Source organism: Aspergillus chevalieri, chromosome 6 (assembly GCF_016861735.1).
Source record: "Aspergillus chevalieri M1 DNA, chromosome 6, nearly complete sequence".
In the NCBI taxonomy this organism is placed as follows: domain Eukaryota; kingdom Fungi; phylum Ascomycota; class Eurotiomycetes; order Eurotiales; family Aspergillaceae; genus Aspergillus; species Aspergillus chevalieri.
Genome location: NC_057367.1, coordinates 2,392,265 through 2,417,097, shown reverse-complemented (window position 1 = coordinate 2,417,097; position 24,833 = coordinate 2,392,265). Strand labels below are relative to the sequence as shown.

The following is a 24,833-nucleotide window of genomic DNA, read 5'->3' as shown; positions in this document are numbered from 1 at the left end:
CCGACAGAAGGTGGAAGGATCGTAATTGGGGGTCAGAAGTGCGTTGTTACCCCGCCTCAGCACCCCAGCAGTTTTAAAAAGACACTTGGAACCTCATAATAATATCAAAAGCCGAGATAAGAGAAGAATCGGAGAATCATTTAGAATGTGAACTGAAATTGTTCAGTAGATACTGTAGATATGTACTACTCCCCTTTCACATAGGTATAACGTCTCTTCGGCTGTGCTCGTTCCCCAAAATACCTAAGTATCTCATCATGTCTCTTCCGATCTTTCTTCCTTTTTCTAATCCTCTCGTAGTCAGCGAGGCCAGCTTGTAGTCCGCCGAGTCGTTGCTCCCTCAGACGCCGAGTATGCGCAAACAATTCCTCCTGTACGTCCTCCGAAATCCAACGCTTGAGGATGATGAAGTTGGGATCGTTCTAGCAGTATAATCAGCGAAATCTCAGATAGCAGACAGACAGCCACTCACCTTGTCCCATTCCCAAGGAAGTTGGTACGCGTCCAATGTTTCCGGTAATATTTGCCCGCGGTGGATTTTCACCCAAGTCTCCCCCTGGTCCCGAGTTCTTTCATGCTTGAGAGATTCCTGCCTAGCTAGTATAATAGCTATATGGTCATCTTTATAGCCAGCGGCCGTAAATTCCTTGGTCACGGCGTCGCTTAAATGTGCGTCGTTGTGGTCAGACATAGTTGATTGCTTAGTGCGCTTGACTGAGATGGTGAGATGGACATTTCGAACCCCGCTTTTTATAACTAGCTATGAAAGAAAAAAAAATAGTGCTAACTGAGAAGGACGACATGTGGTATATACATTACTTCAACAAATTGACGGATACTTCTTCAGCCACAGGCTGCTGACATTGTCCTCGGTTCAAGTACAGTGAGAAGAAATGACCGATGACAATAATTGAATCCTAATTGAAAAGGGATATACGCGAACTTTAGTAAACAAAATCAAATGCTATACAAAGTCTCTTACGTAAAGTCCATATCTATCAACCGACCTGTCTTCCTATCGTAACAGAACATCTTTGGATCCACGGATCACACTATCGTTGGACCTGTATTCGGGAGGAATCAAAGAATTCTTATCCCATCATTGCAGATCCAGTCATAGCAAACATATAGCAGGGGCTGATATTCTTTGATATCAGACGCCTGGGATGATCCGTGGCCGACAAACAGTGCGCCCCTATCGGTATGAATTTTTGACCATCTAGCTTGCCCTCTGGTGAGACAGCAAATTTACCTATTCTGGAACAATCTAGAGTAAACTTCAAGGCAAATGCATGTGTGCTCGACATTCTCACCCAGAAGCTGACTGTCTGATGAGAACGCAATACAACCAATTATAGGTCTGTCCATTGTTATGCTTGAGATATTGTTTGCATGTCCAATCGAACAAGTCCCAGATTCCCACATTGTCGCTGTCGAGCAGTAGAGCTAAGATAAAATTATCTGGTAAAAAATCGAGATCAAAAACCTTGATGGAAAGTCAAGGCCGGAAACCTTCGATGTGGTCTGAATTTCCAGTTCGCAGTCTCCAGTGGGTGTCCCAAACCGTGACCATACTGTCAACGGTGCGTGCCACCAAGAAGTGGCCGTCTTATGAACAAGCATATTCCAAATTCTACCTTGGGCATTCAGGGTGGTCTTTCATTTCCCGGTAAATGCACTACACAGATGAATAGTGTCATAACCCATTCTTGTAGCAAGTCTGGCCATCCGGTGAAAATTCAATTGAAGATCAATTATTCTGTATTTGATCCTTCAACTGTCGAGGGATACCATGGAGTGATAGTGAGTCCTCTTGAGGCGAGGAAGAAGAAGCGCTTAGGTTCAAGAGAGCACCTTCTGCTGTTTCCTTGGTATGGTCGACGGCTGCTCACCAAAGCCAACTTCAGAACGTACCTCTTCTGCTTTGTGGCAGGTCTAGATTGATCTCGTATACATGCTTGGTGTCTGGTATCCATGAGTAAGATTGAAGTACGCCCTGACACCATTGCCACATGGCCGTCTTACGCAATCGAAAAGACGTCTGAGAAGCCATCATATTCTAGGCTTCCTCGCTCGCTTCCCGTAACTGTAGACCAGAAAGCTAAGGTTCATATATCTTCGATACTACACATTTGCTTTCGGGTCAGAAAAAGAGTGGTCCTCCTCCATAGGCATTTGATATGGTTAATATGTTACTATCATTGACGTCTCAAAGCTGAATACCCTCGAAAGGCGAGCCTACGGCTAGGGAATTGCCATCAGGGGAGAAGCTGAGGTAAAGGACTCTGTAGGGAAGTGCATCGCGAATTTAAATTGGATGAACAAAAGATCCAGTATCCGTTGAGGCCGTGAATCTCTGTGGCGCGAATGTTTGCTTATTGATATCCGAGAACTGGATTGCGCCACCAATCAAGCCTAAAGCCAACATATCGTGGCCCGGTAAGCAGGGAATGTTATCCCACACTCCGGCACCTTCCATCTCAAACCCGATGAGTTCCTCGTCGGTGGCTAGTTTATTGCGATTACTGGCTGGTTTCAACATAGTGTCGCCAGATCTCATCGTTCCGATGTGAACTGACAGGGTAGAAGTAAGTCTCGTCGCCGGGGCGCTGGCATAGTTTGTCTGGATGCTTTTGGAGGGGTATTCGCATATCCGGTCCCGGAATTGTTTGCTCTTTTTTCCGTCTTCAAGTCCTCACAGTAGATCTGGTCTCGCGAGTGTGACGGCCAATATTCTTCTCGCGTTCAAATCCATCGAGGTACTGTCTGCCAAAGTCGTACTCGACCACCCTGTCGCTAAAGATCACATCGCCCAGAGAAACCGGAATACCATCACATGTGAATCGAAGAGCCCCACAAATTCCAACCAGCAATGCCAGTTGAACAGATGGGTAACTCGCACGAAGACTGGAGGCGACACTAGCAGCATTTTCTTTTCCCATGCCGGGAAGGCAGCACAGCATGGTATTGTGCGGACCGAGCTTTCCGTTCGTAAATGTGCGTCCCCAGGCTGTGTGCCATAGATTTAATTCGAGTTAGCGCAGGTCCCATCAAACAACGCCTCGACCGCGCCGGCTTTGCGGGGAAGAGTGCAAATTATGGCGACTTCGGACTCGTCACGGGTGCTGGAACGCAGCCTGAGGCGAATAGCACAGGAGAAATCAAATTCTTGATGGACACGAGTAGAGAAATAGTTCAGGTTTGAGGGGTTTAGACCAAAGTGAAAAGGTGTGCGTTGTCGGCTGCGTCTTTTCTCGCAAGGCTGCGCGCACGTAGCGTGTGATTTATCGTCGGATCTGCGTTTTGCATCTACAGGTACGAACGAAATATAGGATTCTATGGAAATCATTCCAGGGTTTCGGTTGATCTAGAGCCAATAATCCCCGATTCCCATTGATTGCAAGCAAGTAGTAATCTATAGCCACGGGTAAGCCACATTTGGGCAGAAGAGAAGCATTTTATTCCTCTCTTTCTATCACATCTTTCGCGTTCTTCTCTCCCTTCTCCATCGCCTTCTCCGCCTTCTCCTTTACCTCTTGGGCCTCAAGTCATGCATATTCAGCCTCTAGGCTCACACATGGTCACGCGACCGAAAAGCAGCCTCACTCTCTAACTCACGCGGGAGGCACCCACCCAACTATTGACCAAAGTTAAGCCACATGTTAAGCTCAGTCAACTATTATTTTTTGCCTTTTCTTTATTCCTGTGACGGCCAACGCCAACGCCAACGCCAAAAAATTCAATATCGGCAGACACCACCAGGGAGGCAAACGCTGCCATCCGGACAATCAAGACAAACAATGCCCTAGCCCTGCCGCACAATCTATAGATATTCCCCTTTATCCCATATCTTTCCACAGACACAGCTTTTGATGTCTCTTTGATGAGGGAAATGGTCGGACCGAGCAGGTGGCTATTGCTCATAAAGCCAGCGTGTGCGCACATTTAGATAGACAATCACTTAAACCCATACGCGCACATACATACGATAGGCGAGATTATATCACCCGATCTCTTCTCATTAGACCTCGTCTAGTCGCAGATTATCGATTTCCCTGATTCGTCCGAGCTGCCCACTTCAGTTCAAGGTGCTTTATTCGATATCTAGTTCAACAGACTGATCTTCCCAGCTGCCAACGCAACGCAACGGGCAGGTACACTTCCTTTCCAGCCTCGCCCAATGCCTTAACATGTCTTGTTCTCCGTCGGCCGGTAAACTGTTCTTAGCCAATTTCGCCCCACACATCCGAATGGGCCATGGAGCATCACCATTCGCAAATAAGAGCCAGCAATGTCTCATGCCTTAACTGACACCCTCTGCACCCGGATTGTGCGACAAATCCATTGTCCTGAAGACGGAAAGCAACCCAATCAATAACTATTGACTTCCATTCACAAGGCTGGCCCGAACGCCACTGATCGACCGGGTTTCGCCGGTCCAGCCGAGCAGGCATGTGATTCTGTAAACCAACTCATAAGAGAATGGGCAACAAATATCTGGTCTTGCCTTTCTGGGCATTAGGATTCTTGTCGTAGGTGACATTGCGATTACAGTAATTAGAAGTAATACAAGTATTATAGGAAGTGGTTCAGTTAACAATAAAAAAGCTTTACACAGTATGACGGTATGACTGATATAGCTAATCTATATTTCATCCTGAAATAGTATGGATTCTCGTCGTGCGCCGATGGGTGGTGGGTCGAGCCTTGCAGGCACTAGGGCTGTGCTGGGTCCACACGTTATGCTAAACCGACGGTCCTCCAGCGGTTGCGGTAGCTCACTCCTAAAATATATGGAGCAGCAGGGTAGATGGTCCAGTGCACAAGCTACAAAATACGTTACAAACCAAGTCCTTACAGACCAGAGAGCAATTCGAAATCCCCATTCCTTTTTCTTGTTGGCAACCGGGATCAGTGAGTACTATATATGTGTGATTGTATTGCATTGCATGAAGCCCTGGGATTTTGTGGGTTATTTTTGCCACTATTGTAATTTTGAATAGATCCTTGGATCAGCTATCAGGTCCAGACTCATGCTGAATGGATCATTGACCCTCCCTTTTCAGGCTCCTGCTTTTTCTTGCTCATGCATCCACCTACAATGATGCCACTGCTGACTATCGTTTCTGGGAATGGGAAAACAACCTGGCTGGTTGTCAACCCAAAATGAATTAATCAACCAAGTTCTGGGACCCTAGATCCCTAGGCCCGGACCCGGTCCTAAGACCACTGGTTCACAAGGTCTATCCTAAAACCGGCATGGCCCGCCATGATACTGGTCCATCCCATACACGGTAAGTCTGCGACATACTGGCCCACCTCTCATTGGTTTCTAACGTATACAGCAATGATATACATTAAATTTGGCTTATTTTCGTCAACACCACCGAGAACCTATTGGAGACGGGAAATCGGTTTGTTACCAGGTCGGGACTGGCGAGTTGATGTAGATAAGGAGCCTCGGAGAATAGGAGGAAAAGGAAAAGAAACAACAAGTATCTTGATTGACTGGACAAACTTGTTATTCTGATGTTCTAGTCCTCACTGGGAAATTGTTTGTCCTCTAGGCTATGTCTACTATTTGGGGAGGTAAAAGTTGTAGCTCGTTTGGGTCTGATTCCTGAACCTATTCCGAGCTGGGGCTGTCACCTCGCTACATTAGAGCTCTACATATTTTGGTCTATTGGTGTAGTCTTTGCGAAAGCAGAATATGCTCACCTCTACTATATCTGACGTCTAATGAAAGGCTAATGTACTCGCATTTTTATGAGAGTTGCAATGCAGACAAGCCAAGTGTCGCGCTTTGGGAATTCGAATCTGCTACGATTGGTTATGTGGGATAGCCCATTAACATACACATGGCCTGCCCGAAACCCTGATCAGCTGGCGGCTATCATTAAATGAACAGGTAGACTATCTGATCGCGTGGATCGCACTTCTATGCTTTTTTTTTTTTTTTTCAAATCTCCTATTTGAAAAAGCGAGGCCAAAAAGGTAACAAACGAAACTGAAATCACAGTGATGGGAAGCATACTAGAGTATTGCTCAACTGCCAATTCATGATTCCATGATACAATGCTGTGACCGAATATATATATATATCTTCTCAGTTCTTAGTCTACTGTGAGTTCCTAGAGTGTGTCCATGGATGGACTGGATCCAATATGCGGTAGGGGCCCGTGGTGGGCCACATGAACAGAACCAATGACGGAAGGTCTACTTCTGCATGCTTAGTCCACTAGATAATTATTCCTAGTGTGATACGGCCTTAACACAAAAGGAATAACTATAGAATGAACAATATAAATATTAGACAGGCCCTCACCCTTCCCAGTAAACTTCTTGTTCCACGCACCGGATCTTCAATAATAGCAGAAACCAGCCCCGTGCCCCTCAAACATTTGCTTACCCCATACTGCCGCTAGAATACCAAATTCTGAGGCAAAGGCCGGACAATTCAACTCTTGCAGTCATATACTCGATTCAACATGATGCATACTCTTCGGCGTCTCAATGAACGGTCAAAGACCTTGCTGCAAATCCTGGACTCTCGGTTACACGACCAAGCTGAGTTGGAGAATATGGGGAGGGAGTACACCAAGAGGTGCTACCTTCTTGAACTACCGACTGAATCACTGCTAAATATCATCTCCTATCTACCAGTTATCCCGGAAGCATCTCTTGCATTAACTTGCAAACGGTTATTCACAATATGTCACTTGACTCTTCTCTCAGAATCTTTGAACTTCAATCGAGAATTCACGTCACGACTTCACCGTTACCAGAACAGTTATAATTTTACCACTCCCCGATGGCAGTTTATCAACTCGCTGGAAGACAGCAGATGGAAAGCCTGCTCAAAATGTTTGAAATTACATCGAATCACCTCTTTCACTACCCAAGAGTTGAAACGCAAATCGGAAGATCGATCCTGTAATTTGGGCAGCGCTGCGGGAATTGTTGATCTGTGTCCATGCATAAAGATGACATATAATGATAAGATGGAGCTCATTGAGCTCTTGAAGAGGCGAAAAGAACCCATAGCGGCGCTGGCCACACAATTTGGAACACACGTTTCAGGAAGCTTCTCTTGGCACAACTGTACCGTGAGCTATGGATCTACTCAACTAAAGATTGAGATCTCTCCTGAACTGGAGGAAAGCAACCAACTGAACATCAAAACGAAATACCTGTTATCCGTCGAGCCGGGGAAGCTAGGCGAATACGAGCACTTGACACCTCGACTTGGGTGCGCGCACCGATCAATCGACCTGTGGCTTGCCAGCGTTTGCCAAAAAACCCATCAATTGTGTGACACATCTTGCAGCTTGTGCAAGCAAATATCAACCTGTGACATTTGCAACACCATGTTGAGATGCCCTCGCAAAAAACCTTGCCGCCTGGATAAAGAATCAGGGAAAGCAATATATTTGTTCTGGACTGAGAGATGCCTAGGTGGGGTTTCATCTATTCCAGATCAGGCTTGGGCTGCTCAAAGAATCCATCCTGCAGAAGATGGGAACAAAAAAAATTAGGCTTGTCCCTGGATCCTTTGCCTTCGGCTTTCTTTCTTGACCCGCGACGGAGTGTGATTCTGGGGGAAGAGTCGTCGCTGATTTCCTTACTTTGAAATTCGCAGCATTGTCTTGGTAGAGTTGGGCCAGGAAGAAATTCTTCTTCTTCTTCTCTTTTTTTTTTTTTTTGTTTTCCGTTTCCGTTTTCCCATCACAGAAGTCATTCACAAGGATCCAAGTCGTAAATAAGGTCATGGTTGAAAATAATACATAAGCAGGTCAGATACAAGTATCCAGTTGTCGAATCCTAAGAATCCTTGTCGTTGGGCTTCCTTTTTGCTTCATCCTATTCGCGTCTTCAAAGCTTTCGCAGTATATGTTCCAAGAAATGTACTCACTTAACGAATATCTCGCCTCGTCAATGTACTTTTGTCCAAGCCGAGTTTTTCAAGGTCAAAATGATCCATATGTAAGTTTACATATGATATGAATTAATAGTTGGATCGATATCCAAGAGCTGAAGCCACTCAAGCATTCAAAATGCTCAATTACTGGTGTGCAATAAGACAAGAAACATCATCGTAGAAAATATATATCGGATGTGATATGTCAATTCCCTTAGGCACACAGCCCTATAACATTTATGCACTGTCAATCATTTACAGAGCACCATATATAACTCCTTACAATGCTCCATACATAAGAAATTGCTGTAATGTTGTATCAATATCATTCATCCATGGTACACGTGACCACATGCGCTAACCGAATAAGGCATTATTGAAATTTATGTATTCGCCGTATCGCCAACCGATAAATTACCACACTATGTACATGACCACAAGCAATGTACATTTGCCACATTATATATACGATTCAGCGGATAGAAAGCTGTAGATAATATCTGTAGACAATGACTGTAGAGCATAAAGAGTGTTTCGGCTGCTGTCTGCGAGGAACAAATCATCTGCGGCGGTGGTTATTGGCTCTCTGCAGTGCCAGCGCATCATGCTCGCGCTCTTGCGTTGGCTGCCCCTCTTCGCCTTCACATTCTTTTTCTTTACATTTTCAATCCTGTCGCTTTCTTATAACTTCAATATACTTATCTCGTTGTCATTCATCTTTATCGCTATAACTATACTATACGATCCTCATCAATCTGAATCACGGGATTGTCAGATCTCTGATTCGCAGCTGCAGGTGATTGCCAGTTCATCTGCGACTTTTGCGCTTCTCGCTCGGACATTTTTTCAGGATCATCTCTGTTTATTATAACTCTTCTCTTCAATATCATTTTTTTTATTCTGGTGTCTCTATTCGAGCTATTCGAGTCCTCTGTCTCTCTGCAGAATAGCCGTACTATCGCGCACAGTTCACCCGGTAATATCGATCAGAACCATGCGATAGACTGGTGCTTGCGATCTCTCTCTCTGTGCCTGGGAGAGGGAATGGCCTGTTCATGGCAGAATATTATTGAGTCTGGATACATTACTACTGTTGTTACAATCATCGCTGCTATACGACGACACCATGTTCGATGCCCAACATCGCCTGTCCGCGACCTGGGCGTATGTGACTAGTATGGCTCTTTCCCCATTCGGTGGCCCCCTTTTTTATATGTTACTAATTATATTCCTGCTGGAAATAAACCACTGCTAACCAATATATCTCCATTTCTCAGCCTTACTGCCTTCGTCCTCTTCGTCCAAGTCTTCCTCGGCCAAGAAGCCCTCTCCGCAATGTGACTCCTCCCATTCAATGCAAGTTTCCGCATCGCTGCCACGGCCGATTTCTCCTGTGCTTTTAGAACCCGTCGAACATAATAGCATTCAGTTCTCACTTCCAGACCAGTCCATTCAACGTTGCGCATCCCCTACGCCGTCTGGCCCCTCCACAGGTGAGTCCGACGCTTCGGGCCGTTCCACGGCACCGTTTATCGCGACCGTTCCCCCCGTTGGATCCGAGATTACTATTTCCTCCGTGCACGCCCCTTTCCCTACTTCTTCTTCTCCTTCTCCCTCTTCTTTCTCCCCTATGCCAGTGGCCGTGTCCCAGCAGGAGCAGTCCGTGGATGTCCCGATGGTTTCCTTTGAGGATTTTGCCCTGCGCTATCGCCAGAATGTGCACAAGCAGTCCCAGCGGAAACGCTTGGAACATCGTCTCCATGCGACCAAGGTTTCTATTGCCGTTTCCGCGCGTTTGACACGCATTGGTGCTGCAGTCCAGCGCGGTTTGGTCGAAGGTCTGAAACAGGATGATAAGATAAACTTTGTCAACCTCTACAACACCCTCCATGAGCTCCAGGAATCCTGTGAGTCTGCCACCAGGCGCCCCTTTCACCACCGGCAGGATCCGTTGTTGGAAGATGCCGCTGCCGTTGGCGATCTGGATTCCGTCTTGGACCGTTCCCCGGATTTTTTCCGACAACTAAGCCCGCAGTCCCAGACCGATTTGCTTGACATCCTACATTCCGTCCGTACGGATCCCGAATTTCTATTTGATCGACTGCGCAGCCTGACTGCTACGCAACTGGCCAGCCTGGTATCGTCAGCCACGACGTTGGAGGCCCATGATCCTTCACTGCCCTCGAATTCCCGATCTCGAACGTACCCGCTTGCTTCTGCTTCAAATACTTCTTCGTTTTCCTTTACTTCCAAGCGCATTTCTTCTGGATCTCCCTTTCAAGACCATGCCTTGGCGTGTGAGAGGACGGATGCGCTTGCGACACTCTTGTTTAATGCGTTCGCAGCGCCCTTGGACGCAGATTCGCCCGAAGCGCGCTTGCGCGTGGATGTGTGGTCGGATGTTTGTGCCAAATTGATAACCCATGGTGGCAGCCGTTATTATCCGCTGGTCGGCCATATTCTGTCTGCCTGGGCCCTGTGCAGCGACTGGAAGGCCCGGTCCCAGTTTGAATTGTACCTGATGGATATCCTACAAACCGGTGCCTTTTTGTTGGAACATATAGACTCGCCAGCCGGCGTGGATGCAGAGCCTATAGACCCCTTGAGGACTAATGTGGCCGAGGAATTTTTTGCTTCCGCGGTGAACTCCCTGTTCAACCTTCTAGATGATTCAGATGCCGGGTTGCCCCATTCCGTCATGGAACTTGGCAGTGCTATATTGCAGAAGCTGGGCCACACTGACTTACGCAACCGTTTCATGGAGTATTTCTTTGTTCATTGGTTTTTCTCTAAATTCCTTTACGGTGCCTTAACATATCCGGAGGTATGCGTTTGCCCTTTGCGATATCGAGAGAGATAACTAAGTGTCTTCTTCTTTTCTTTTTTTGTGTTATAGGTCCATGGTCTTCTGCTCGATTTCCATATTCGAAAGGATGCACGAGAGAAATTACTGGGTCAGGTCGGCTTACGAGCTTATTCCCAGGTGTATACCGTACTACGGTCAACGTGAGTACCGATTTCCAACCCGCATATTTCTCTGGTTCTCATGGCTGACTATTTTTCCGCTGAAGACACCATTCCGCGGGCCCTCTTCCCACGCTCCAGCAGCATGTCGACAACATGTTTAATCGATTCCAGAGCGTGGCTTCTAACATGAAACCGGCGAATGACAAGTGTTCCCCGACAGCCCCTGGAGAAATACTCCAGCCGTCTTCGATGTTCCTTATGTTGTCAGCCACAGATGTTCTGTCCCTTCTGAATGCTCTCTTCCCCAGAGGTCACACCCCTGTGTATCAGCCTTCGACCCCGTCCGTTGGATCTCCCCTCAGCTCTTCGCCCAGCGGTCTTGGCGCTCAGCCTGGGTTCATCCGACCCAGCACAGCTAGGCAATCTACCAATAACAATTCACTCTTCTCTACAGATGCTGAATTTCTGTCGCTTCCAGATAAGAGTCTCGTCCAAGCAGCGGACCGGATCCGCTTCGAGCTATCGGACTTGCTCGAGCCAGATGAGCACCGCGCCAACTTGGAGCATCCTTCCAATGAAGACTGGACTATCTTTTCCGTTCTTTCGGATGGAAAGCGCTTGACTTGGGGCCTATTTTCGGATTACTCACCTAGCACTGTTTCTGATGATTCGTCTGGTGACGGTGTAAAATCCTCCGCATGGGGGGTAGAGCAGAACTACGAAGCATTACAGACGGCTATTGTGAAGCTTGTCAAAGACGGTCATACTAATGATCATCTGGACCATGGTTATCTGGATTTGTCGTCTGCTGGTTCTTCTTCGATAAGCAGTCAGTCCCTCAAACAACGGTTCGATCGAGCGATGGCATATTGCAACGATGAGTCGGATTTCATCGGTGCGCATTACTGGTGGAATGCCGGTCGACAACTTGCCCGGACAGTCGCCAGCCCCCGGGCCACCTCCGCCGATGACTCGTGGATACTCCATCCAATGCTTGCTTCTTGCGCCCGCTCGCTGCAGACAGCGACTACTGTGATCGAGCGCTGTGAAAGAGACTTTGTGGCTCTGGATCGGAAGATGCAGCGGCTGCAGAGAACCGTCAAGGAAATCATGATCACAGTCACCAAGCTTCGCAACAAGATGTGGTATATGACAGACGTGAAAAATTCTATGCGGTACGAGGATGCCAAAAATGTTGCACTGGCACTCAAGACAATGATCTACTCCGCGCGTCTATACAAGAACGCACCCACAGAGTCGCGATCGCGTGGCACGAGATCATTTGGTGGTTCACTGCTACAGAAGCCCGAGTTGCAGGTGATGGACGTAATCAAAGCGGCCAGCAGTCAGGGCGGCCCAAACAAGCTCTCAGATGAGCAGGTAGACTTAACCCGCAAGTGGCTGTCTCATAGCAACATCGATAATTTCTGCAGAGGCGAGGAACGTATCCATCGGTTCTGCTACGAGGTCAAAACCAGCATTAACCGTCTCGTCGGCGAGACCATGTCTGAGACCCCGGTTTTATGGTCTAGCGAGCTGTTTCAGAAAGAGCGGGCAAAGTTCGAGGGCTCTTCTGCGCCCCGAAATTTCCTAGGCCTATCGAACCCCAGCATACGGCCGTTTGGCGTCGCTAGTGAAGATTCTGGTTACCATTCAACATCCGCTGGAAGCGGCAACTCGCGTCAATTGGCTTCGGCTTCGAAGTTGTCTCAGGATCTTCCGGCACTTCAGAGCCTGTTCTCCGACAGGTGGAAATCTTCCAGGGATTCTTCTGTCGCGGACACATCGTCGATCATTGGTGACTCGCCAGGGAAGACTGCCTCAACTACGACTGGTGATTCTTGCAGCACGTTCTGGTCCTCGCCCCATCCACCCACGCACTACGCAGCCAGCGCATCGAGTCTATATTCCCGTCCTCCTTCCATGCTCAGCGACAACGTCTCACAACCACCACGCCGTCGTGAACGTAACAAGACCCACGAGAAGACGGCTTTCTTGGACGGGCTGAAGCAAACACTCACCAGTCTTCTTCTTAGCGACCTTGGATCTCCCGTGTGGAGCTGTGGAAGCGAGACAGACGCCTGGTTCGGGAATGCCCTCGACAAAGAGCGCATTCAGACACAGATGGAGAAACGCGCGCGTGTTCAACGATTCTACGATGAGTATGACGAGCGGTCTAGCCGACCCTCACTCAGTCGCACGCCAACCGTTCTTCGAAAGAGCAGGTCGCTCGAGCAGCCTCGAGAGGCCGGGCGTCCGGGTACCGCCACAGAGGAATGTTCGACGGCAGCGACAGTCGAGGTTCAACTGCCGCCGTTCTCGTACGAAACGGTGTTCCGTCGGTTAATAGACGTCTTCTCGCGGCACGGCAATCCGTTTGTCAAGTTGCAGGCGCTGCGGGATTTGCGAACCATGGTTATCGCGTCACTTGACACTTCGCACGAGGAACAGTTAAGTGAACGCGCACGAGAGGATCCCGCGGGGCCAAGAAGATCGAGCCGCTACAGCATCTCCGAACCGCGGAGTGACAAAAAGGCCCAAGCGGATGGCGGCCAAACCCCGACCACTCCTGCTGCCGAGTCAGTTGTCTTTGACTCGCGCCCATCAGACTATGCGGCAGGTCCGACTGAGAATCAGATTGTGGACGCTTTGCGGAGCTTGATCCTGGAGATCAAGCCCAAGACTGTTTTCCGCGACTTGCAGTTTATCTCTGCCTTTGTCCCTGGAGACACGCTAAACAAGACTGACAGTGGAACGGCATTCGTGCAATTTGGTCTTGCTGCACTGAGCTTGAAGGACGAAGTGTGCAACAGCATGGTCGAGATCGCGGATGAGATCGTGTCGAACGAACTTACTCGCCGCCACTTACCGCAGGGATCCGATTCTCATCGGCGACCTGGCCATGCCATTGAAGATGCCGCGGGCATGTGGATAATCACCGCCAAGGAGGGTAATCCCGTCGCTCAGCGCGAGTTGGCCATTCTCTACTTGACCCATCCCGAGCTTCTTCCTCGGGTAACGCTGCCGCTGACATTGCCGAGAGATACTTTCAAGGCAGAGATGATGTATCATCGTGATGAAGATTCAAAGTCTGACCCGCAGAGTATGTGTCTGGCACTGCACTGGATGCAGTTGTCCGCGAATGGAGGTGATGAGCTTGCAAGGAATCGACTACGTGAGAGGGAGGAGTTTGAGTCGATTGCCTGATCTGCTTTTGATTGGTTTTTATTCTTCTTTCTTCTGACTATCTAGGTTTTCGGATGTTTACTTGATACCACTTGATATATTGTGTCGTGCACATATCTTCGATTTTGTTCTTGCTAATTCTTCTGCAGATGCACCATTTGTTGCCTGTCCCTTTTTCCCCTCACTTGCATTTTAACATTGATATACTCATATAGCCATTTTTCTTTACAGGCTGCTTTTGGGCTATTTAGTCCGCTTTCTGTGACTTTCGGGTCTCTTGCAATATTCCCCATACACATCCCTGATCAAGGATGGGCGTTTGCATTTCCATTGCCACATTTTCATTCTTTCTTCTCTATTCACCCTTTTCCCCTTTTGTGACTTTCATTAACATATTTTTTTGTCAACTGTCGCGGCGTTTTCCATCAGAACCTATGGAAGCCATACCTGTACAGGTTCTTCGGTTGTTCTTTTCTGGTACTTTTTCGATATCTACCCAGCATTGAGCATGCGATTGCTCGTCTGCATACTTGCATCATGATAATAGAAGCATTTCTCTGTCCAGTGGCTCTCATAGTTGTAGTCGTACTCCGTGGTAGCATCGCCCAGACAACGTGCTGAGTCATCCGACGTCATCGCGGACGCCCCACGTGCCAGTTCAGCCAGAGCCAAACTCAAGACCTCTGTCCACGAGAGCACATTTCTGCCATTCAGAGTTATTCCGCATTTTTGCATCTCTGGTCACATAGTGCTCGCGAAAAGGCATTTTCTGGATAGTATTATTCCGACTTGTTCCTGCTGTGATTGTCACGAGCTCTGTTGAGGGGTTCTTAAGCGGAAGATTTCTCCTTGCTTCAGTGCTCTCTTTTGACTACTGAGAATAGACACCATGACGATGGCGCATGTTGGTGACAAGCCTAAGGGTGTGTACTGCTATCCCATTTATGTTTGACACTGATATAATAACGAAATACAGGCATCCTCAAAAACTCCAGCGTCACCCCCCGAGCCCAACCCCCCACAACCACCACCACCGAAATCACCATCTCACCCCCCGCCCCCGCCGCCGACGACGACACCAAAGAACTCACCCTCCAAAACACCCTCCAAAACGCCGGCCGCCGCCGCTCCTCCTCAACAACCCACCGCGTCTCCTCGCGCCGCCCCTCCCTCGCCAACTTCCACGGCGAACATGATGAGAATACCGACAACCCACGCCTCCGCTGGGACGAAGCGAACCTGTATCTGGCGGAGCAGGAGAAGACCGCGAAGATGAAGATCGACGAGCCCAAGACGCCGTTTGCGCCGCGGTATGATCCTGCGGAGGACGAGGAGGAGATGCAGATGGTGGAGGCGGAAGAGAGTTTGATTGATGCGCAGGATGTTAGGGTTGATGAGTTGGAGAGAGGGAAGAAGGTTGTGCAGAGGCGGCCTGTGGCGGAGGAGGAGATTCCAGAGTTGGAGTTGGGGGAGGCGGAGGAGCCGCAGGGGACTGGTGGGGAGGAGGAGAGGATTGTGAGGGAGAGGAGGGCTAGTCACGATGGGGAGAAGCATGTTGTTGTAGGCGGGGAAGGGGTTGATGGGGAGAAGGGTGCGGGGGAAGATGAGGATCGGTTGCTGTCGCCTGAGGAGGCGGTTGAGAAGCATCGGAAGTTCGAGGAAAGGAGGAAGAAGCATTATGAGATGCGGAATGTTAAGGAGATTCTTGCGTATGTTTATTTCCCGGTGTTTGGTTTCTACGTGCTGATTACTGATTGACTACAGACACCCTGAAGAATTGGATGAGATGGACGAAGACGAGGAGGAGGACGAGCAGCCAATTCCGCCGCCAGTTCCTAAGATCCCGGAGAGGTTTCAGAAGTAGGCGTTGGCATTTGGTTGTCTCCTTTTTTTTCTGTTATGTTGTCGACGATGTTATGTTATTCCCCAGCGAGCTCGCACGTACAGGCATTATCTATGTTTATACACAAGCGACAATAGAATGTTCTGCTCAGGTATTACGGAGTACAGTGTACAGAATGGAGTAACACTCGTATAACGTTGATCTACGGATTGGCTGTTTTGCCTCAGGCACAACCGCTGTCAAACAAAGTTAATTGGGCCAGTCGTAGATCAAAAGTACAAGCGCCTTCAGCTGCCTACAGACTACGGAGCACTGTATCCAATCCTGCGAACCGATTGCCGAAAATGAGGACTCGCAGAAACGCGCATTAGGCAAATGAATAGCCAGCGTTTGGAACTCTGCACGTTTGCCTGAATCTCAGCCAGTCGCCCCGGGCTGGCGACTCGGAACTGAAACAGCCCTGCAGATAGCCTCGTTTTCTGAGACGATATGTCTATTCATTCGAGGACAATGTAAAAATACTTGAGTCCTGTGCGACCAAAGTCCCCCAATGCCGACTTCTTTCACATTCTATGGATAAACATCGCCGGTACTTAAGCTCTCCACTCTGTAAAGATGACCTATCGCTGGCCCAGTTGGATTGATAGTCGGTTATTGAAATAATCCCTGAATCATTCATCAATCAGAATTTAATCTAGTTTATTGTGGTTGTTTGTGCGTAGAGGAAATAGTACGTTTTGTTGTTTATTTTCATTTTTAGGGGGACATGTGATTCCCTCGTTCTCTTTTTTTTTTTTTGTGGTTTCCCCTCATTCTTTTACATCTACTTCAGTCCAAGCTCTCGTCGCTTATCCTGGTCAGCGTTGCTGTACTGCTTTCTCTTTTCTTTACCTTTTTGCTTTTTTTAACTGTTATTCTTGTCTTGAGCTGTGATTTTCACTGTCACTATGTCTGATCAACCTGCTGCTGCTCCTACAGCTGAACCGGTTTCTGCTCCCGCGCCTGCTGCTGCTCCTGCTGCGGAGAAGGCCCCCGAGAGCCAGCCCGAACAGAAGCCTGAAGAACCAGCTGCCAGCACTGAGCAAAAGACTGAGCAGTCCAGCAACGATACCCCTGCCACCGAAAACAAGGACACCACCACCATGGAGACTCCCGCGGCGGAGGAATCCAAGCCCGCAGAGACCCCTGCCAACGACAACAAAGAGAACGACGGCAAAGAGGCCCAGGCCGAGAAGCCCGCCTACTTGAAGAACAACGCTGCTCTGTCGCAGTTCTTCGACCGTCTCCCTGAGATCCTCAAAAATGCTGAGTACAGCGAGATGTGGGGTGTTACCCTCCAGGAGGACTCGGCGCATGTCCCCACGATCAACATCTTGATCAAGTACCTGCGTGCCAACGAGGGGAATGTCAAGTTGGCGGAGGAGCAGTTGGTCAAGGCGCTCAAGTGGCGTAAGACTATGGATTCTGTTGCATTGGCGGAGAGTGGTGTTTATGATGCGGGCAAGTTTGCGGGTTTGGGGTACTTGACTAATTACACGGGTGCGGATGGGAAGGAGACGGTTGTTACTTGGAATATCTATGGTGCGGTGAAGGATCTGGGTCACGCTTTTGGTGATTTGGATGAGTGAGTATTCTTTCGGCTGATTTCGGATGTTGAATGTGTGTTAATGATCTTTTTTTAGGTTCATCAAGTGGCGTGTCGCTCTTATGGAGCTGGCCGTTAAGGACCTCAAGCTGGCCGAGGCGACCACTGTCATCGACTACGATGGCGAAGACCCGTACCAGATGATCCAGGTCCACGATTACCTGAACGTCAGCTTCTTGCGCATGAACCCCAAGGTGAAGGCCGCCACCAAAAAGACCATCGACGTTTTCACCACTGGTTACCCGGAACTGCTTCGCGAGAAATTCTTCGTCAACGTTCCTGCTATCATGGGTTGGATGTTTACTGCCATGAAGGTCTTCTTGAGCAAGAACACCACCCGCAAGTTCCACCCCATCACCAACGGCGCGAACCTGGCTCGCGAGTTCCCGGGACTCGTTGACCAGTTCCCTGCTGCGTATGGTGGTAAGAGTTCTGACTTACAGGGCACTGCCCGGACTGTAAACCTTACCTCTGAAGCTCCCAAGGAGGCCCCTAAGGAAGAACCCAAGGATGCCCCGAAGGAGGCTGGAGAAGCTCCCAAGGAGCAGCCCCAGGAGGAATCCAAGGAATCTACCAAGACCGAGACGACTGAAACACCTGCTACCACCGCTGCCTAGATGTCTATTGATGATGGTGGCCGTGGTCTTGATTGTTTTGCATTGGAGGATTTTGATACCCGAGAACGGTAGATGATGGACAGGACATTGGTTTGGCATTTGATACCTCGTCGCATACTGTACTTAATCTTAGTGTTTTAATAATAATAATAATCTCTTCTCTTTACTTTCGCTTTCACAAAATCAGTAGAAGGTGTACTACGCAGGATGCAACATGGTAAATAAGAGAGTACGGCACATCGCAGCGCCACGACCGCAACTCATCGGGCTTGGCATCGCGACAGCTCTGTTCCTACTCCGACAGGCTTTCAACAACTCATTACTGAGCTTCTACATATTGCGACTGCTGAGCTGTGCTAGCAGAATGCGTGCTATTTTCATCGAACAAACGAGTTTCCGTTAATCGAAGCGAAATCCCTCACACTTTACTGGACCCCGATTTCAGTCCGCAACCACATCCTACTTCACGACACCCTCAAACCCCTTCTACACGTACAACAAACGAACATACGAGGCAGACAAAAAAAAAGAAAATGTCCGTCTGGAACCCCGACAACATCCGCGATGTCGCCGAATCCGTTGGCATCGTCAATCTGCACAACGAAGTGACCGAGAACCTCGCCCGCGACGTCGAATACCGCATCGCGCAAGTCCTCGAAGAAGCGCTCAAATTTATGCGCCACAGCAAGCGCACGACCATGACCACACAAGATGTTGCACATGCATTACGAGTGCTGGATGTGGAGCCGTTGTATGGGTATGAGTCGACGAGGCCGTTGCGGTTTGGGGAGGCGTCGTTGGGACCTGGGCAGCCGTTGTTTTACGTCGAGGATGAGGAGGTCGATTTTGAGAAGTTGATTAATGCACCGTTGCCAAAGGTGCCGAGGGAGATTTCTTTTACTGGTTTGCCCCCCTTATTCTATAATTTAGTGGGGGTAAAGATGCTAACGGTTATGGTGGAATAGCACACTGGCTTGCCGTCGAAGGCGTCCAACCATCTATCCCCCAAAACCCTACCGCCGCCGACTCACGAAATCTTGAACTCCTCTCCAAGGGCCCGAATGCCAACTCGACGCTGGCCGCCATGAGCGGCACCAACGTCGCCGTCAAACCCTTGGTCAAGCACGTGCTGTCCAAGGAGCTACAGTTGTACTTTGAGAAGGTGTGCAGCGCGTTCCTGGACTCGAGCGAGGAGTACCGCACTAGCGGGTATGCGAGTCTGCGGGAGGATCCTGGGCTGCATCAGCTGGTGCCGTATTTTGTCCAGTTTATCGCCGAGAAGGTTACGCATAGCTTGAAGGATATTTTTGCGTTGACGCAGGTTATGCATATGACCGAGGCGTTGGTGCAGAATAAGTCGCTCTATGTTGACCCATACGTGAGTTTCTTTCTACCAAGGTTGTTACGATTTACGGGTGTATGCTAACGGTACGCTGGCCAGGTCGCATCCCTGGTCCCCCCGATCCTAACCTGCCTCATCGGCCGCCAACTAGGTGGCAACGCGGATTTAGCAGAACAATTCGCGCTGCGCGACCTCGCCGCCTCGTTGCTAGGCTTGATTGGCAAGAAATACTCCCACTCGTCGCATGCGCTCAAACCCCGTCTCGCCCGCTCATGCCTCAAGACCTTCCTCGACCCCGCCAAGCCCTTTGGCGCCCACTACGGCGCCGTCATTGGCCTACACTCCGTAGGCGGTCCCGAAGCCGTCCGCGTCTTGATCCTCCCGAACCTAGCGACGTACTCGAACAATTTACTCCGCGACGGCCTGGCCGATGATAACCCACGCCGACCAGAAGCCGATCGGGTTCTTGGGGTGCTAATAGCCGTGCTGGGGACGTTGAAGGAGGGCCATCTCCCACAGGTAAATGGCCATGTGCCACAGGTTACGGAGGAAGTCCGGGAGCGGCTTACAGGGAAAGTTGGGGAGATAATTGCGGCGAGAATTGCGGAGGGGGGTGAGGTTCAGCTGGCGCAGGCGATATTGGGGGCTTAGCCCCTTTATGACAATGTTTTCTTACACTATTATTACAGGGGCAAGGTCATTGGGCGTTTGGGCATTGGTTGTTTTTATCTGATTCTAACAAAATCGCGCAGTTAATGAGCGTTTATGTAAGCTTCGCGACGTCATTCTGCCGGGTAGTACCGCCTGGTCGCGCGACCACATCGTCGACACTATTTGGATGTAGGTAGAGGGAGTATCGAGAGAACCCGGTGTATTAGTAGTAAAAGACCTTAATAACAACGGGCATATAACACACCTAGATAATATACCATTGCTCGTAGAATTTCCCCATTGGGCATAATCTGGCAATGGTCTCTGGCGTCCTGCGGCTCCACCAATGCGCGGGCCCTAAGACCAGGTCCCCTCCTCGATCGGTCAATTTTTTCCTCTCTTCCCTTCTTCTCTCCCTCGCTTTGGGTTCTCTCACACACTTGTCTGTTCTCAGGCAATATTTTTTTTTTGCATTATTGTGATTATTTAGGGTTTCTATAAATTCCTGAATATCTTTATAATTTTTTTCTCTTTTTTCTTTTTTATTTCTGTCTCCCTTCGTCAGTCAGCTGTGTGCTCGCTTCGCCGATGTCCAGTTTCGTGGTATCGCGCGACCTGCTGCTCTAAGCCCAATTGTGTCTTTGCCTTCCATGAACCCAACGGATCTACTGCGATTCTTGTCTAAGCCTGCGAAGTGAGTATCACCCTCAGGGTGTTGGTAATAGCCACAGGCTAACAGTCCAAGGCCCAGATAACACGACTCACGCATTCACCGTACTCGTTATCCACGAACTTTTCCCTTTTCCACATTACTTTTCTCTCATAAAGCAGATCCTCGTCTGCTAGACCCGATACTTCACCGGTATCGGTATCTGTCAGAGCGAGGTTCGATTCCGATCAGCCACCATTCCATTGTCCAAAGGCTTTTTCCTCTCCCTCTGCTTCCGCCCTCCCTAGCAGCCTTTTCGAGGCATCGATACCTTCTTCATCCATTTTGTCTGGCCGTGTGCCAGTCGCTTTAACTTTTCGATAAAGGGCCTTCTCTCTCAGACGGACATTTCCCCCCTTTTGTTCGTCTGGGTAGCAGATAGTGCTTCCTAGACCAGTCAGTCTCTCGACGAAAAGAGATTCCATCGACAAGTGAGAACCGTCGAGATGGGTTACATTAGTATTCCCAAGAATTACACGGCTTCACCGTCGTCATTTATGGGCACGCCATCATTGACGATCAACCATGAGGCGACTCAGGGTCTTGACTCGTCTAATGCTTTTGAGGGTGAGCTCTTTTTTCTCTTCTTCCCCCATCTGATGATCTGATAAGGGATGATGCTGATCAGTGTAGGACCTGAGAAACTTCTCGAGGTGTGGTTCGCCCCCTCTGCCAATCAGTTGGGTTCTGCGATGCCTGCTGGCTTGAAGGCCGTGCCGGAGGAGATCTGGAAGGACATGTTAGATCTGGTCAACTGCCAAGTTTTGTCCATTGTCGCGTCCGATGATGTCGATGCCTACTTGTTGTCCGAGTCCAGCATGTTTGTCTGGCCACACAAGTTGATCCTCAAGACGTGTGGCACCACCACGCTGTTGTCGGGTCTGCCGCGCATTCTGGAAATCGCCGCTGTCTTTGCCGGTTTCTCCAAGGCCGCTGCGTCACGTGGACTGGGTGTCGCTGCGGCTCCGTACCGTGTGTTCTACAGTCGCAAGAACTTCCTCTTCCCTGACCGTCAGCGCGGCCCGCACCGCAGCTGGAGAGACGAGGTTCGCACCATGGACAGACTGTTCTTGAACGGTAGCGCGTACATGATTGGCAAGATGAACGGTGACCACTGGTACTTGTACCTGACGGAGCCGCACACCTTGCTCACGCCGCCTGGCAGTCCCAGGTTGGACGAGAACTTCCCGGAAACTGAGACCAAGGTGCTCAACGTCCCTGACGTGGCTACCGTTCCCAGTCCAGCTGACGAGCACGATGAGACGCTCGAGGTTCTTATGACCGATCTGGACGAGCAGAACGCCAAGCAGTTCTACCTCGACCACGCGACCTCCGTGGCAGAGAAGCGCTACCGCAATTTTGATCGCGAGACCGGCAGCGAACACGTCGATGTCTTCAGCAACACGTCCTCGGACATGAGCGACATCGACTCTGAGGGTAGTCAAATTCTGCCACCCGAGCTGACGACTGAAGGCCACGCCCTCGGCACCGTGGTCACCGAGTCCTCGGGCCTGTCAGACGTGTACCCGAAGGAGAAATTCCCCGACTCGCGCATCGACGCGTACCTCTTCACGCCATGTGGATTCTCCGCGAATGGCGTGATTCCGTCCCCCGATCGCAAGACAGGCACGCACTACTTCACCGTGCACGTCACGCCCGAGCCACACTGCTCCTACGCGTCCTTCGAAACTAACGTCCCGCACTCGCAGAACGGCCAAACAACCGCCGACATCATCCAGCAGGTTGTCGACATATTCCAACCAGGCCGCTTCAGCGTGACTCTCTTCGAAGCCAAGCCTACGAGCGTTTTCGAGGGCGACGCCGACACTCCCAAAGACGTGAAATACATCGAGCGGCACGCCGCGCGGCGCACGCCCAAGACGGAGCAGGTCGTGGGATACAGACGGGTGGACCGCATCGTCCATGATCTGGAGGGGTATGATTTGGTTTTCCGATACTACGAACGCAACGACTGGAAAGGGGGGGCCCCGCGACTTGGAGAGGAGGGGTTCTGAGAGACTGTGCAGTGCAAATCTCTAGTATTTGTACATATGTGTACAGTGGATCTCGCTGGTTTGCGTGTAGTATTTAGTTGGACTGGGGGGTATGGGAGATTGTTTATATGCGGGTTTATTATGTGGATTATTTGCAGATTGAGCATTTGTTTCGGGTTTTGTTCTGCATTAGCAGTAGCGTAATTATGCATGATTTATATTTGTTCACTATATAAGTATTCTGGCTTCATCCGTAGTGTTGTAATGATATCCGGAGTACAGAATACCCGTGCATACTGGGTGGTGAATGGCGGAGCGGATCTTCTATCTTCAGTCCGCGTCCGGCCGACTTCCATCAGCATTTTCAACCACACCAACCATCGAGATACCCATCTTCTTCATTCACGATTAATATATATCTACTTAATAAATCGCCTGATCGTTCTCATGATCTAAATACGCATAAAAACACGCCTCGAAACCCAAACCCACCCGACCGCGTCGCATCGACGACAGCGCATCCACACCACCTACACACTCCAACCACAACTATCTTAACGTAAATCAATAATACCGAACAATGTCCTCCCCACCTCCCTATACTCCCCCCAACCCTTTAAAACGCTCCATGACCTCCATCTCCGCCACCTCTACCAACGCAAATGCCACGGCCCACAAACGCCCACGCATGCACCCCCTCCGCCAAACCTCCTTCCCAACGACCATCGATGACCCGCGCAGCGGCGCACCCTTCAGCGCCGCGGCCAGCGACGCGGGGTCTGTGACAGGGAGTTTCACAGGGAGTCTTGATGGGGCTTTTTCCGGTGCTGGGAGTGCGATGGTGCCGAAGGGCGGGAAGAAGAGGGGAAGGAAGAGCAAGGCTGAGAAGGAGAGGGAGAGGGAACGCGAGCGGGAGGAGGGGATTAGCGCGAGGGGTGGTGAGGGGAGGGTTGGGAGTGTGGATGTTGATGGTGGTTCTGTGCGTGGTGGTGTGACGGGGAATACTGGGGGAGGAGGTGGTGGTGGTGGTGGTGGTGGGAACACTGGTGCTGGGGGGAATGAGGATGCGGAGGAGGATGAGGATTTTGATGATGAGGGGGAGTTGTTGGGGAGGGAGGAGGGGGCGACGGATATTGAGGCTGAGAAGAAGAATCTTGCGTGCGTCTGCTTAACCTGGCGGGATATGAGGAGTGAAAATGCTAATTTGAGGACAGTTTACTAGTCGATGCATTTAACCCCCAACAATCCGAGCGATATGATCTGTTTAAACGAGCGAAGTTGCGGAAAGAAACACTACGACGGATCGTTAACCATGCGCTCTCGCAGTCCGTACCGGCCAGTGTGGTTACGACTATTAATGGATTTACAAAGGTGTTTGCGGGAGAAATCATCGAAAAAGCACGAACGGTACAAGCGCAATGGGCGGAAGCACACGATCAAGCTGCGCGCGCTGAGTTTGACGAGCAACAGAGACTGTCAAATTCAGCCGCGGCTGAAAGTGATACTACGATCAAACAAGAGCCAGGAACGCAATCCCAATCTCAACGCGTGTTCGTTCCACCTCCAAACCCGCACCGCGGACAGTTACTCCCGGCACATGTGAGAGAGGCGTTACGGCGGTATAAGCGCGATGGTGAAGGTGGTGGTGTTGGGTTCTCGGGGTTGAGTATGGGGAATTTAGGGGTGAGAGGGTCGGTTACTTGGAGCGCTGGGGGTGTTGGTGGACGGAGGATATTCAGATAATCGGCCTTTATGGGCTCTGCTGAAACTGCTCTGTGCATAATACGGTAGCTGAATATCCGTAATTAATACCAGATTACGATAAGGCTATAGAGACGGTTCGAAAAGGGCGGGCTCAGGAGTCTTGGCGAACATCACCCGAAGAGGAAATGTTCAGCCCTATTCCTGCAGGAGCATTATGTACCAGGATAATATTATGAAAGTTAATATTATGTAGAAAT

General features: G+C 49.7%; 7 protein-coding genes across 7 annotated transcripts; 6 read left to right on the top strand and 1 right to left on the bottom strand.

Annotated features, from left to right (window-relative positions):
• Nucleotides 1-185: 185 nt before the first annotated feature.
• On the bottom strand, nt 186-691 carry ACHE_60861S (uncharacterized protein; the record flags this gene model as incomplete). Its single annotated transcript, XM_043282082.1, has 2 exons — nt 186-422; nt 473-691. The coding sequence occupies 2 exons, from the start codon at nt 689-691 to the stop codon at nt 186-188; spliced, it is 456 nt and encodes a 151-aa protein (XP_043139497.1).
• Nucleotides 692-9,044: 8,353 nt separating this feature from the next.
• Nucleotides 9,045-14,092, top strand: ACHE_60860A (uncharacterized protein; the record flags this gene model as incomplete). Its single annotated transcript, XM_043282081.1, has 4 exons — nt 9,045-9,093; nt 9,196-10,742; nt 10,815-10,924; nt 10,990-14,092. 4 exons carry the CDS (start codon nt 9,045-9,047, stop codon nt 14,090-14,092), a joined length of 4,809 nt encoding a protein of 1,602 aa, XP_043139496.1.
• Nucleotides 14,093-14,960: 868 nt separating this feature from the next.
• On the top strand, nt 14,961-15,935 carry ACHE_60859A (PP1-complex regulatory subunit GLC8; the record flags this gene model as incomplete). Its single annotated transcript, XM_043282080.1, has 3 exons — nt 14,961-14,994; nt 15,048-15,780; nt 15,836-15,935. 3 exons carry the CDS (start codon nt 14,961-14,963, stop codon nt 15,933-15,935), a joined length of 867 nt encoding a protein of 288 aa, XP_043139495.1.
• Nucleotides 15,936-16,861: 926 nt separating this feature from the next.
• Nucleotides 16,862-18,176, top strand: sfh5 (CRAL/TRIO domain protein; the record flags this gene model as incomplete). Its single annotated transcript, XM_043282079.1, has 2 exons — nt 16,862-17,538; nt 17,597-18,176. The coding sequence occupies 2 exons, from the start codon at nt 16,862-16,864 to the stop codon at nt 18,174-18,176; spliced, it is 1,257 nt and encodes a 418-aa protein (XP_043139494.1).
• A 533-nt stretch (nt 18,177-18,709) lies between these two features.
• Nucleotides 18,710-20,169, top strand: ACHE_60857A (TATA-binding protein-associated factor TAF6; the record flags this gene model as incomplete). The annotated part of the gene is made up of 3 exons (XM_043282078.1): nt 18,710-19,079; nt 19,142-19,554; nt 19,618-20,169. The coding sequence occupies 3 exons, from the start codon at nt 18,710-18,712 to the stop codon at nt 20,167-20,169; spliced, it is 1,335 nt and encodes a 444-aa protein (XP_043139493.1).
• A 1,155-nt stretch (nt 20,170-21,324) lies between these two features.
• On the top strand, nt 21,325-22,893 carry SPE2 (adenosylmethionine decarboxylase SPE2; the record flags this gene model as incomplete). The annotated part of the gene is made up of 2 exons (XM_043282077.1): nt 21,325-21,445; nt 21,512-22,893. 2 exons carry the CDS (start codon nt 21,325-21,327, stop codon nt 22,891-22,893), a joined length of 1,503 nt encoding a protein of 500 aa, XP_043139492.1.
• Nucleotides 22,894-23,452: 559 nt separating this feature from the next.
• Nucleotides 23,453-24,615, top strand: ACHE_60855A (transcription initiation factor TFIID subunit 11 family protein; the record flags this gene model as incomplete). The annotated part of the gene is made up of 2 exons (XM_043282076.1): nt 23,453-24,030; nt 24,087-24,615. The coding sequence occupies 2 exons, from the start codon at nt 23,453-23,455 to the stop codon at nt 24,613-24,615; spliced, it is 1,107 nt and encodes a 368-aa protein (XP_043139491.1).
• Between the last annotated feature and the right edge of the window lie 218 nt (nt 24,616-24,833).